Below are 14317 nucleotides of genomic sequence, written 5' to 3'. Positions count from 1 at the left end.
TTACACGTGTGTCAGTATCTGTGTCTGCCTCAACCCCCTCCTCTGCCTGTGTGATGATGTTTTTCATTGTGTCAGGACATTTCTGGGCAGAGAGTAGCCTTGGTTACGTCAGCCAATCATAGCTGAGGGCACATGTGACTTTGCGTGTTGATGATAGCGAGTGGAAGAAGCTAAGCAGAGTGGCTACAATTGGGGACGTAGCACAGAGGGAGAAGAAAACACAACAAAAGCCAGTTGAAACATAAAATAAATGAAGCCTTTTCCTAAACGAGGTAAAAGCTTGGCTCAACTTTCACTCACTTTCAGGAACTTGGAGAGCAGCATGGGACAAAGAGCGACGTGAGTTAGCTTTTTGCTAACCGGGTATTGTCAGATACCCATGATCAGTCATCGTTAAACATGATGTAAAGCCTCAGTTTTAACCTCTTATAACTAAGGAAAAATAAACTTTTCAGAAAAAAAGCTTTTCAAAAAACATTTCTTCAAGGTGTATTAATTATTTAAAGTTTGACCACAGCCCATCTGGAACGGCAGGGAGATGTTTTTTGTTTTACCTATACTGCAGCCAGCCACCAGGGGGAGCAGTTTTTGTGGTAACTTCACTCCGAGCTGAGCAAGATGACGTCCATTTTTGTTCTACAGTCTATGGATGCTACAGGTGGTTGCTGGGCTAGTGAGTGTTCATGTAGTCATGGTTGAAGGCAGTTGGTGTGTGCTGCCGCTGGCACTGATCCAGTTTGAATGGTGTGTTTACTAGCAAATAAGGAAAACCCTACCTTTAAAACTCTGAAAAAGTGGCTCTACATTGCACCAACATCTTTGTCTGTACCGGATGAACATGATCTGATACAAAAATAATCACAACACTCCCTCATACCTATCAACTCCAAGCTGTCTCCTCTCTGCTAATATTACTTTCATGTTGTTGAAGTTTTGAAATCACATAGTTCAACTGACAAAAACAAAGTGTGAACACATCCTTGCTGATGAATAATGAGGTGTGTGCTGTTTTCTGGGTGATACGTTATCTCTGTGTGTCGTGCAAATTGGTCCCTGTTGGGTCCAGTTGGTCTTTTTTGGCCATGAACAAAGCCTCTCAGGCTCTAGTGACAGATTGCTACGCTGACAAGGCTCAGTCTCTGAGCTCACAGGCTTTTTGTGGCTGTGTCTCTCAGAACAGTGCCTCCCAAAAAAGACACAGCATCATGGGGTCCACACTTTGGTACTCTCCCCTCTGATCCCTCTCTTAAGGCCTAAACAGCAGCTGGTGAGATTAGAGAGGAGAGGACGCGGGCACATGCACACAGGCTCTCCCACAGCAACACCACAGGGAGGTCAGAGCTGGTTCAGAGTCCAGTCGAGTCTTGATAGATTAACTTCTTTTTAGTGGACTTACAACAACCAAGCACCTTCACTCTACGGATCATCTCTGCTGGATTCTGGACTCCGCTGGACCTCATTTCTGTTGGATTTAATCTATGCACTTCAAGAAGTCTTGGGTAGTCTGAGCTCATACTGACTGGTGTGTCCTCAACCTGTGTGACCATGAGCTTTTTCGGGTATCGCCGAGAGCTGAGTAAGTACGAAGATGTGGATGAGGACGAGCTTTTGGCTTCCCTCAGCCCTGAAGAGCTGGCTGAGTTGGAAAAGGAGCTGGTGGACATTGATCCTGATGCCAACGTTCCCATTGGACTCCGACAGCGAGACCAGACAGATAAGACCCCCACGGGCACCTTCAGCAGGGAGGCCCTTGCGAAGTACTGGGAAAATGAGACACGCAAACTGCTGGAGGATGAGATCAGTGGAGGACGCCTGAGACGGGTCAGTGATATTTAATTTGATTTGTTTGGGTCAAACGCCCAAGGCTAAGGAAGCTTTTAGATGTTCCTAATGAGACAAAGAACAAATTCCTTCAGAAGGTAAAAGTAAGGTTTGTCTTGATGTCCTGAGCGGGGAAGATCACAACAACCTGCTTTCCGTTTTCCTTTTCTTTTTTTTTGCCGATAGCGCTCTTTTCTGTATCTGTTAAATGTTATTAGAAAACGGAAGTCAGAATTTCACTGAGTCACTGTTTCTAAACACAGGCTGAAGAACAAGAAGAGGAGTGTGTGACTGAAGAAAGCAGTGGAGAAGACGATGACAAAGATGTTGACAATGAAAAAGAACAGAAAAAGTGTGAAGAACAAAAAGAGAAGGAGGAAGACGAAGAGGAGGAGGAGGAGGAGGTAGAGGAAGAAGAGGGGGAGGAGGAGGAAGAAGAGGAAGAAGAGGCTGTAACTGAGGAAGATGACGAGGAAGAGGAAGAGGAAGAGGAAGAAGATAATAAATCAAAACCTGAACCTTTCAGGGATTCCGAGGCGCTGACCCCACGGGCCAACACCCCCATGCTGCTGAAGACACAGAGGGTGGAGCCTATAAGGCTGACCCCACCCCCTCCACCTGTGGACCCAAATGCAATGGGAAACCCAACAGTTGTTGATGAAGCGCTTCAACGAGCTTTGGGGGATGACCCGGAGCTCACAGAAGTTAACCTCAACAACATTGATGATATCTCACAGGTATGAACCAAAGATGTTTGATTCGACTTTGTTGATTTTTTATTTCCACAAAAGAAATAGTTGAACGATGTGGCCTTGGGTTTTAATTGGTTGGCATTCTCCTGAATCCTTTTCTTCACTGTTAGAAAATGTTAGCCCTGTTACCACCAAGCAGTCCGGTATGGATCAGTATACTTTAGTACGGGTTGGATCAGTAAGGCCTATCCTGTTTGCGTTTCTACAGCCCTTTTTGGTGGGCCCGCGTGTTAGCTGGACGCTGATAGCCGCATCAGCTACGTATAGCATGATGCATAGCAGCGTGACACAGTGTATCCCGCCAATAAATTCAAAGAAGAAGAAAAAGAGGACACAGTAAACAAAGGGCAATGATGGAAGACATCCAGTAATTTATCTTCTTTGTGATCGTCATGTGGCTCTTTGTTAAAATGAACAATCAAGCTTTGTTTCAGAGAAGGCTGTGAGCCACCAGGAGAAATACATTGGTAAATTCTTTCGACCAATCAACAGATAGCAGTGCTTCTAGCTCCACCTTCTGGGGTTGTCTGGCACCCCAACAGAAGGGTACCAGAAAGTGGGATGGTAGGGTCAGTAATTTGGGGACCTATCCCAGGATCAGTTACAGAAAATGCCACAAAATGCGCGCTGTGTACATAGATAATCCAAACTGAACAACTTGGCTTTTGATTGAATGCAAACTTATTTTTGGTGCCAGATTGTGCAATGTTTATCGAGCAGACGATTGCTGACTCCAGATACGTTTGAGTGGCATTGGACCAAAATTTGTGGCATCAAGGAAACTGCTTTGACAAGTTCACCTGTCGAAAAAAATTAATATTTAAAAAGAAAATTCTCAAGTCTTTATGGCATACAGAAAGGATTTTCTTTTAAAGTTGGCCTCTCTGTGGTGCAAGTGGTGTTCCAAATAGCAATCAACCCCAACAAGTTTAGTTTTCAGAGAATTTGTGGTTCCTAGAAAATTTTAACATCCTGGTGTTCTTTTTAGGAAACCCTGATTAGATTTGCAGAAGCCCTGAGATCCAACTCCCACGTAAAAGTCTTCAGCCTCGCCAACACCAAAGCAGACGACCCTGTGGCTCTGGCCATAGCCAAGATGTTGAAGGAGAACTCGTCCATCATCAGTCTCAATATAGAGTCTAACTATGTGACTGGAAAGGGCGTGATGGCGCTGGTTCAAGCCCTGCCAGGAAACAACACCCTCACTGAGCTTCGATTCCACAACCAGAGACACATGTGTGGAGGACAGGTCAGGATATGCCCAAACCAAACCTTCATGAAGTAGCCGTACCTCACCTTCTCAATGATCTTTAACAATGTCTACTTCTCCCCCAGGTGGAGATGGAGATGGTGAAGATCCTGAGGGAAAACCACACCTTGATTAAACTGGGATACCAGTTCAACCTGCCTGGTCCCAGGATGAGCATGACCGGGATCCTCACCAGGAACCAAGACCACCAGAGAAAGAAACGGCTGCAGGAGCAGAGGCAGCAGCAGCAGCAGGGCCAACAAGGGGCCCAAGAAGGAGCCGTTAACCCTCGAACCAACGCACTGGTATGTACCTTTGTGATGAGCAGTGAAAAGTTTCCCACATACAGGTTTGCAACTTCACCAAGAGTTGAACTGTAAAAGGCGTACCTGGTTGTAGTGCTGGGTGGTACAAATATAAGACAGTGACATCCTCTTTTCAAGATCAATCTTCAGAAAAAAACTCTGATAACCCAAATTAAGAAAAAAAATAACATTCAGGAAAAATCATTGAAATAATTATTAGAGACTGCTTCGATGTTTGGCTATAAATAAATCCCTAAGATTTGTGTTTTACATATAACTCTGATGACAGCTATGCTAATAGGTAAGCCTTCATTATGTTACCCAATAACAAACTCACAGACCCTTTGGTAATCTATTGGAAACAGACGCTTTGAGGTCCACAATAACACCACTTCTCAGCTTTCCAATCGAGTCAAGCAGGACCAGATTGATTTACGGCAGTATCTATGACAACATCACAATGGCTGACAGAGAGTAGTTGTGAGAAGAGAGATCTTCGATTTTCTCTGCTGAAAACGACTTCTGTGATTAATTTTGTAGTGATGGTGGACACTGGAGCCTAACTGTCAGACAGAAAAAGGACAGAACAGCAGAAGAAAGATAAACAGGAGAGATAGAGCACGAGCTAAAAGCTAAAACATTAGCTAAATTGTTTGTGATGATGTTGATTCCAACCCACAGTCAGCAGTTGTTCTGCAGTGGTCTGTTCAAACTTGAGAGTCTATCAATAAAATGAAGAGTGAGGTTATGTTAGCTCTGCTTGGTAGATGACTGGCAGGACATGACGTCTTAGAGCACCAGGCTGTGAATAGACCTAAATATAGCCGGCTACTAAACTATGGTACAAACTTAAGTTTGCTTGTTGACACGTTTCAAACAACAGCTCTATGTAACTGTTGGTAAATACCTTACCTTGTTTCATTGTTTCTAGTAAAAAGTTATCTCAAACAATCAAAGCATAGTTTAAAAGAAAATTTAACCTGCGTTAATTTCCAAAACAAACACACACCATGTTAAGAGTCACATCTTCACGATAGTGCACATGAGACTTTTTGGCCAAACTGTGTCACTGCAGTCTAATTAAAACAGATCCTCCTCACAGACTCTTTAAAGGATCCAGAAATCTTTCTATAAATGGCACAAAGCTAAAAACTTTGGTCCTCTGGCAGCTGTGCATTAAAAACAAACATGGCTCTGTAGTGGAAACCACAGCATCTGCTCAACAGCCCTTTAAGGAAACTTTGCCTGACATATAACATTGATGGTTTGAATCTTTCTTCCAGAGAGCAACTCCTCGTTCATCACCTTACAACTCACCCAGAGTCTCCCCATGGTCCTCACCCAAACTCCCCCGGATAGAGCTACCTAAAAAACAGACTCCTCCTGCTCCTCCTCCCCCACCACCCCCTCCACCGCCACCTCCCCCACCTCCTCCCCCTCCACCTGCTCCTCCACGGGAGAACAAGAAGCCAACAAGGATGATTGCAGAGGTCATCAAGGCTCATGAGGCGAGTAGCCAAAAGGTAAAGAAGACTAAAGTTAAGAAGAGCAAGAAGGGGAAGGGGAAAGACTCAGAGAAAGATGAGACCAGCGGCATCCTGAAGGAGCTGAAGAACGCCCTGAGGCCTGTGTCAGCGGACAGACGGGGGGAGGAGGGCAGCAGGCCATCCACACCAATGAGGTCTGCCCACGACCAGCTGATGGAGTCGATTCGTTCCAGCAGCATCCGCAACCTAAGACGGGTAAGTTGGAGTAATTTCTGCGACAATTTGGAGTTTTTTCAATCTGATGGCCAGAATACTCTTCCAGTTCTTTCCACTCACAAACTTTTCATCAGTTTGGTCTCAAAGTTTGAGAAACTGATAAAAAGCAAAAACATCCTCCCACACAAGAAGTCAACAAAGTACTTATTGCAAAATGGTAGAGTGCCTCTAGAGGCAAACCGAACAAGCAGGAAGTTTAATTTAGATGAGGATGACACAGAGCCTAAGGTGTCTGAGTCATCTCTGCAGCTGACACGGTCTGTGCTCCGTCTCTGGAGCCGGCTGGCAACAGGCTGCGAACACCAGCACGCTATGTGCCAAGAGAAAGCAAGATACAGAGAGCTGAAAGATACAGAAAGTAGTTAAAGCATTCCTACACTAACAAGAAACAAGAAGTTGGTAAAACAAGAAATAAATGGTAAAAAAAGAAAAGTGGAGCAAACTCAAAATCTGGACATTCAGCTGTATTTCAGAGTTTGTTAAATTTTATCTTTGGAGGAGAGACAAGTGTTACTTTGAAGCGTGAGCACAGCTTGATACATTGTTAGAGTGGAAAATCAGCTCTGCCCTCAGATGGTGGGGTCTCCTAGCTGTGAAATTCCTGCCACTTAGCAAACGTATTTATAGCAACTCTTCAGGGGAGCTCTGATAAAGACAGATATGACATGTTACCACAGCAAGCACTAACAACACATTCAGCCCACAAACACTTCATCTGTTTATGCAACCGAGGACATTCTGGACATGATTGGATGCAATATCCATGTTTCTAAGCATGTTGGAAATCAAATATGTAGAGAGTGTATAACAATTAGCCTCATTTAGCATAAAGACGGGAAACAGGGCAAAATGACGAAAAAATCTGCCTTCACATTTTCTTTTACATCCCCTATAACAGAACCTCAATGACTCTAACTTGCAGTTGTAACTTCTGGGCCTCTGTACATATGTGTCAGTGTCTGTGTCTGCCTTGACCCCCCTCCTCTGCCTGGATGTTGATGTTTTGGTCGTGTCTGGACGTTTTTGGGCGGAGTGTAAGCGTTGTTACATCAGCCAATCACAGCACACCCAGTGCGCAAATGACTTTGCATGTTAATGATTGTGAGTGGGAGAAGCTAATCAGAGCAGCTACGATAGTGTATGTAGCACAGAGCAAGAAAAACGACAAAATTGAAAAGAAATCCCAAACAGATATAGCTTTTTCCTAAACAAGGGTGAAGCTTGGCTCGACACTTTTGGGAACTTGGAGAGCAGCACAGGATAAAGAGCGACGCGAGTTAGCTTTGTGCTAACCAGGTATGTGTCAAATACCTGTGATTAGCTTGCGCTAACGTGCCAAGTCGGGTGCGCGACTCTTGAGTCTCTCCCATATGAGACCAATGTGATGCTACAGGCGTTTGCTGGGCTAGTGAGTGTGTTTTCGTAGTCATAGTCGGAGGCTGTGGGTGTGTGCTGCCGCTGGCACTGAGCCAAGGAGGAGGAGCCCAGTTTGAATGTTGTGTTTACCAACAAATAACAAAACTTCATGCAGACCCTACTTTTGAGCAATTAGGGATGTCTGCATTTTGTCAACCAAACGACTAGCATGCTCTCCTGTTGGATCTCACATTACCAGTCGTAATTTAATTTACCAGTCGTTATATAATTAATTTTCATTACTTGTCAAGAAAGCCAGCTCACGTTTCTATGTCCTGTCCTGCTCTCCAAGTTCCCGAAAGCGAGTGAAAGGTGAGCCAAGCTTCACCCTCATTTAGGAAAAAGCTTTATCTGTCCAGCATTGTTTCCATTATGTAGCCGCTCTGATTAGCTTCTTCCATTTGTTATTATCAACTCGCAAAGTCACTTGCGCACTGTGTATGTTGTGGTTGGCTAATTGAACCACACCTACTCTCTGCCCAGAAACATTCTAATACCACCAAAACATCAACATCCAGGCAGAGGAGGGTTGAGGCAGACACAGACACTGACACACACGTATAGAAACCCATAGGAGATGATTGACCAGGATTATTCCTGTGAAAGTTGACATTTTATTTATTTGTTTTTTTAAATCTAAAGACCATACTTCAATTATCTTTGAACTTGGACCTATTCAGTTTTGCACATAAAAAACAAACAGTATCAAATAAATAAGCAGACTGCCAGTTTATAGTATGTATAAACTAAACCAGTCTAATCTGTGTCCGGATGGAGCTTTCATACCCAGCACGTCTGACAAGGAAAAAGCTTCAAACAGCCGAATAAATCCGTTTTAGGAATTTGCGGCGACATCAACCACTTCAGAGGTCAAAACTGCCAAATTATTGGTGCCACTCAGTCACGACCACTGACCCATGTGCATTCCTTTCATTCCTGTGATTCCTATCTTTGACATCATGTTTCCTAAAAAGCATCAGAGACTTCTTGTTTTCCTGCCTGGCATTTTAAACTGACCGTCTTTTTACTTTTCAGGTGGAAATCCCCCATCATCTACGATAATACAATCAGGAAGTGAGAGGTGTTGAGAGGAGTCTACATCACAATGGTGATGATGGAGGGACTGAATGGGATGGATGGAGAAGAAAGAACTGAATTCTTACTCATGAAAAAGAAAATGTACTGGAACTTTGCACTGTCATGATAGCTTTACATTTCAGGTTTTTTAAGTATTTATGCCTCATTAAAGACAGTGTTTCTTCTTTAATTCTAAACGAGCAGACAGAACTGTTTACTGATGAGTTTTCTAACTCTGTTTTCTTGTAAAATTGTAAATACGATCTGTTGTTTGGTGGGATTACCTGTTGATTTCTAAATATAGTCATGTGGTGTTTACAACACTGTTTGTCTGATCATGTAAATGTTTCTCTCTTCTTTGGTTCCTGGATGAGCTCCATTTAAAGAGAAGGGTCAGCTGCCGTGTAGCAGAATAGGAAGCAAACAAAGCCTCTGTTTTCATCAGTGAGTCAGCTTACCGGTCAAGCACTGCAGCACTGATGCATTTTCCCACTCAAACACACTCACAGTACACCCACAGCAGTTAGCACGTATGAGAGAGCGGGGCGACTGCGCATTTTGTTGGAACAATTAACAATGCGTGACGAAGTGGAGGGAGAGAATAGATACTCGCTACGAGGACTTCACAGACCAGATGTCACCTTAGAAAAAACGCTGGGATGAAAACAAAGCTGTGGGCTGATGAGGAGCGTCACGATAAAATGCTCACTTTACGTTGGAAATGACTTTTAAAAGTCAGAAGCTGAATCCATAAGTTTAAAAAGCAGCTTTTGGTTCCAGTCATTTGTTTCAGATGCAGAGTGTTGAGGCCTACAGTCACAGGTGCCATTTTGGAAATGCTGGACTCAGTTTAGCTCTGATCAAGTTAGCACGAGGTAAAGAGGTGGGACGTTAGTTAGTTACAAAATCTTAAATTGAGAACAAATACGTCTTTAACGTCCAGTATAAGTTAGTATAAAATTGTTAAAAAAAACTCTGGGGTTCTCAGACTTTTTGGGCTTGTATACCCCTTGCAATGACGATAACAGCCAAGTACCCCCTTGTATGGCTGAGAAAAGTTTTCAGGAAATGATACAGGAAAATAACACAAATAAATGTATGCATGTGGTTTTACAGTGTCATAATAGTGAAATGAAAGATTAAACAAATTCTATTTGCTCATCCCTTCACTTCCAGACTTTATATAAATAAATCAAACATGTGCAAAGCTGCAGCTGGCCTAGTTAAACTTAATGTTGTAGATCTAAACATGTTTAGGGTCTGGTTTACACGCCTTGCCTCTCCTCTCTCCTATCCACTAAAAAAAGCATATGCATAGAAAATTAAGCAAGCTAGGAAATTTCTTCTAGAGTGACTTCTCCTGAGCGTCTTTTCCCAACAACTTATGCTAGCTACTTTAAGCAACATGACTTTTCTCCAGCCACTTTGCCACTCTGACCTGTTTCTAGCGACCTCTCTTGCAGCTTCCCCTCTTTACTTCTTCCCAATACCCAATGCCACTTCTCTCTGGGGACCCCTCTCCTGTGACTTCTCTAGCACGACTTCTTGCAATAGTGACCTCTGTCAAGTGACCTCTCAGGGGCTTACTCTCTGGCAACTTCAAACGAACAACTTCTATCTGGCGAATCTTAACTAGCAACTTCTTTCTAGCAACTTTTCTCTGGTCTCTTCTCTCTCACATCTTCTCCGAACAACTTCCCCCTTGCCACTGCTCTCTCGCGGCTCACAACTTCTCTCACCACTTCTTGCGCAACTTTTCTAGTTATATGTCTAATGACTTCTCTTGCCACTTCTTGTGCAACTTCTCTAGCGATTGTCTAATGACTATTCTCACCACTTTTCATGCAACTTTTCTCACGACTTTTCTTTTGGCTTCTCTGGCAACTTCTCTGGTGACTTGCCTTGTGACTTGTCTTGCCACTTGTCCCAAGCAACTTGTCCCTTGCGACTTCTTTTTCGCGGCTCCTCTCACAACTTGTCTTGCCACTTCTTGTGCAACTACTCTAATGATATCTAATGACTTCTCGCCACTACTTGTGCAACTTCTCTAGTGACTTGTCTAATGACTTCTCTCGCCACTTCTTGCACAACTTTTCTAGTGACTTGTCTTGCTACTTCTCTTGCCACTTCTTATGCAACTTCTCAAGTGGTTTCTGTTTTCACTTCTCTGGCCACTCCTCATGCAATTTCTCTTTAGGCTTCTCTGATGACTTCTCTAGTGATTTGCCCTGTGACTTCTCTCGCCACGTCTTGTGCAACTTCTCTAGCGATTGTCTAATGACTTCTCTCACCACTTTTCGTGCAATTTTTCTCACGACTTTTCTTGCAATTTCTCTTTTGGCTTCTCTGGCAACTTCTCTAGTGAATTGCCTTGTGACTTCTCTGGTGACTTGCCTTGTGACTTGTCTATCCAATGATATCTCTCACCACTTCTTGCACAACTTTTCCAGTGACTTGTCTTGCTACTTCTCTTGCCACTTCTTGTGCAACTTCTCTAGTGGTTTCTCTTTTCGCTTCTCTGGCCACTTCTCATGCAATTTCTCTTTTGGCTTCACTAGTGACTTCTCTAGTAATTTGCTTTGTGACTTCTCTTGCCACTTCTCGCACTGCTTCTCTTGCAATTTGTCTCACGACTTCTCTCAGGACTTCTCTCGTGACTTTTCTCCCAATTTCTCTTGCGACTTTTCTCAGGACGTCTCGTGACATCTTAAGTGCAACTTCTCTGACGACTTCTAACACAACTTATATTACGTCTTCTCGCGCAACTTTTCTCTCATGACTACATTAGCGACTTCTCTAGCAACTTCTCCGGTGCCACTTCCCCTGTGACTTCTCTGGCAACTACTCTTGCGACTTCTCTAGTGCAATGACCTCTCTTGCAGCTACTTTCTGGCGACTTCTCTCCAGCAAATTCTTTCTGGCAACTTCTCTTGCAGGACTTCTCATACAGCTAATAGCTAAAGGTCTTGCTGAGGAAGTAAAAACACTGATCAGAAGTATGCTAGGTTAGCCAGTGCTAGCTCTGTCCAACATTTGCTCAAATCTTCTTAAAATGTTTTGTTTAGTGGATGATTTTTTTGTTCAGTTTACTGAAAGTTTTGCTTTATTATTTGATTTATATTTTGAACTTTTATAAACCTATTTGTCTGTTCATGAACAGCTTCTACATCTACTTATGACAATGCTAATGCTAAAAACAGTTTAGCTGTTTAAAAAGGCAAAAAATGAGTTATTAGCCTAAAATATGCAAAAAAGAAAAGAACATTATGGCTTCACAAACCTTAACTACTGTTAACTTCTGAGCAGTGGTGTCATGTTCTATAAGGTAAGCATTATAACACCATTTAAATCTATTCAGAGTTAATGAAGAGCCACTGTGACTTAAACACTGGATCAAATACTGCTTCACCAGATTTAGAGCTTGATGTTTAGTCTGGACATACTGACATTGAAGAAGAGAGATGATGATCACCTGTCTTCAGAGGCGACGAGTCTGGAAAGACACAGAGCATGTGAGAGGAGAGGAAGCCAATGAGAGAGTCCCTGCAGGATGAAGTGACTGAGTGATGTGACCTGTTACTGCTCCTTATACTAATCCTGCTCCTGTTTCTGTTTGTGTCTGTCTGTGCATCTTGGAAGAGTTCCTCGACTCCTCCTAAACCCACGATGCAGGATGCATGCTGCACGCTGCACGCTGACACGCATTAGAGCTCATGGATGATAAGAAAAATGACAGATTACATCAATGCAAACAATCTTTGGACCAGGATCTCATGAGTTTCAGCGCTACACATGAAAAAACACACACACAATAGGCCAAACCCTGCATTCAAAATGATGTTATTTCTTTTTACGATGGTGTTTTGTTTTCATATGACACACACAGACCACCACATGAAGAGAAATTCAGAGGAACCAGTTAAACACTGATGTGCTCAATGTAAAACACTTCTTCATTCATCAGAAGACTGAGCCCTTTTTTACGTTCAGTGTCACACTCACAACAGGCAGTACAGACAGAAGTGTGTTGTAAAATGTTAGAATCTTGTTTTTATTCTCTGAACACACAAATATACAGAAACCAATATATTGTATTTTTCCTGTAAAAACAATGTAGACAGTGAACATCCCAAAAAACACATAGCCGCACGCAGAGTGGTCTATATACAAAACTACAGAAGTGTTTACTCCATACAGCTACAGAAAAAACAAACAAAAACTTTGCTTTGTCTTCTCCTCAGCACCTCATCCACATCACAATCAGTGTTTTCCCTGGCCAAGCAGCGAGGGAAATATCACCTAGCACAGTGAATGCACCCATGAAAAGCATCAACTGCTGTAAATACTCATGCATCTACGATAGCTTGAAAAGGTTGAAAACACGTCTGTTTCCAATGGTGGCATCAGTTGCTCTGAAACAGAAAAGCTCACCTGTTGCTGGGGATGGGTATCTTTTACATTTGAAAGGATATGGTACTGATCCCCGGTACCTGGCAGTTGGTATCGGTACCAAATTTCAGTACTTTAGTGTGTGTTTATGTGATAATAAATATCAATTTGTTAAATAATAAAATCCCAAACTTTTTCAATTTAACACATTTATTTCTCTTATATAAACTTGCAATGCTGTGTTCATGTCCAGTATGGAAATCCGCCTACTCTTCCACTCTCTCACTGTCACAAGTATGCGTTCAGGTACCAAAACATGGCACCATTTGATTTTACATGAATTGGTACTTGGTACTACAGACTGGTAGTGGTGCCTATAAAAGCCTAACCCCTAAATTCCACTGCATGCGCAGCGCAGCGCAGCGCAGCGCAGCGCAGCGCCGTGGTCTTGCTACGATTGTCAAACCTCACTGGAAGCAGCGCGCTCACAGGCTACTAGTATGAATAGCGATATCACACGATCACCATCCACTCCCATAACTTTTGATATGTCAGTCCACACCTTGTCCTTTCTGCCTGTGTCCTTATTAAAAGGATGTTTGGGATCATACAGAATGTTGAACTTCTCCACTTCCAAGATCAGCTTCTCTTCATCCATGGTGTCTTGTTGCATCTGGGACCCTCTGACCGACTGTTTACCTGATCACGTGCCTCCAGATGTGACGTATTTATAACATATGGAGGAAATTTATGTTCGAGAGTTCTTGCATTGTGTTTTATTTGGAATCTTACGGGTACTTCACACAGTGACTTCCTGCTTAGTGCTTTTTTATCCACAGTGAATTTACGAGGTTTGGAAGTGGCCGCGCAGAAAATAGACCTGAAGCGTATTTCTCACACCTGGGCGCGCGCCGGTGCTTCAGCAGCGCTTGCAGTGGAATTTGCCTGATAGATTACAATGGAATCTAAGTGCTCCGCAAGGGCGCGACGCTGCGCTGTGCGGCGCGTGCGGTGGAATTTAGGGGCAATGGCACCCATTCCTACTTGTTGCCCTTTAATGCTAAAGCTCTGATTGCTTATTTTAAAAATATGTGACAGGTGTTTGCTCATGTGATGAGTCGGTGTTGTTGGAGCCTGAAACGTAACAACACAAAATGTAATTAAAAAAGTATAACAAAACCCAAAATGTAATAACTGACCTAAAATGTAACAAAAGTGCAGAGCCCGGAACGCAAAAAAAAAGTTATAAAACCCCAAACGAAATGGCTTTTTGTCCATATTGTAACAACTTGCTACATTCTGGGTCAGTTATTACATTTTGGGTTTTATCACATCTTTTTAAAATTACATTTCAGGCTCAGCACTTTTGTTATATTATCTAGACGGTATTAAGTTTCAGTCTTTGTCACATTTTTTAAAATTACATTTCAGGTTGATACATTTCAGGCTCTAACAAGTGTGCATAGCTGAGCAATTAACTACAGATATTTGAATGAGAGTGTGTTCTCTGGTTTAAAAAAAAAGAAGGAGATATTTTCTTTATCA

At 42.8% G+C, this 14317-nt stretch overlaps 1 protein-coding gene across 1 annotated transcript; it reads left to right on the top strand.

Moving 5' to 3' along the window:
* The first annotated feature begins 1545 nt into the window (after positions 1-1545).
* Positions 1546-8578, top strand: lmod2b (leiomodin 2 (cardiac) b). The gene is made up of 6 exons (XM_074698553.1): positions 1546-1821; positions 2085-2558; positions 3562-3822; positions 3909-4127; positions 5411-5869; positions 8342-8578. The coding sequence occupies exons 1-6, from the start codon at positions 1546-1548 to the stop codon at positions 8366-8368; spliced, it is 1716 nt and encodes a 571-aa protein (XP_074554654.1). The 3' UTR covers positions 8369-8578.
* Positions 8579-14317: the final 5739 nt, after the last annotated feature.

This window comes from Halichoeres trimaculatus, unplaced genomic scaffold (assembly GCF_033239565.1).
Source record: "Halichoeres trimaculatus isolate MK-OKI-2021-1 unplaced genomic scaffold, fHalTri1.1 fHalTri1_scaffold_21, whole genome shotgun sequence".
Taxonomy (NCBI): Eukaryota; Metazoa; Chordata; class Actinopteri; order Labriformes; family Labridae; genus Halichoeres; species Halichoeres trimaculatus.
The sequence above is the reverse complement of the archived record's forward strand: the minus strand, read 5'-3'. Positions and strand labels throughout refer to the sequence as shown.

Bases quoted from the DNA above. Each gene is read 5' to 3' on its own strand.
- lmod2b (XM_074698553.1), top strand. From the start codon at position 1,546: ATGAGCTTTTTCGGGTATCGCCGAGAGCTGAGTAAGTACGAAGATGTG. The intron at 4,128-5,410 runs GTATGTACCTTT...TCTTTCTTCCAG, and splicing joins ACCCTCGAACCAACGCACTG to AGAGCAACTCCTCGTTCATC. The intron at 5,870-8,341 runs GTAAGTTGGAGT...TTTACTTTTCAG, and splicing joins GCATCCGCAACCTAAGACGG to GTGGAAATCCCCCATCATCT.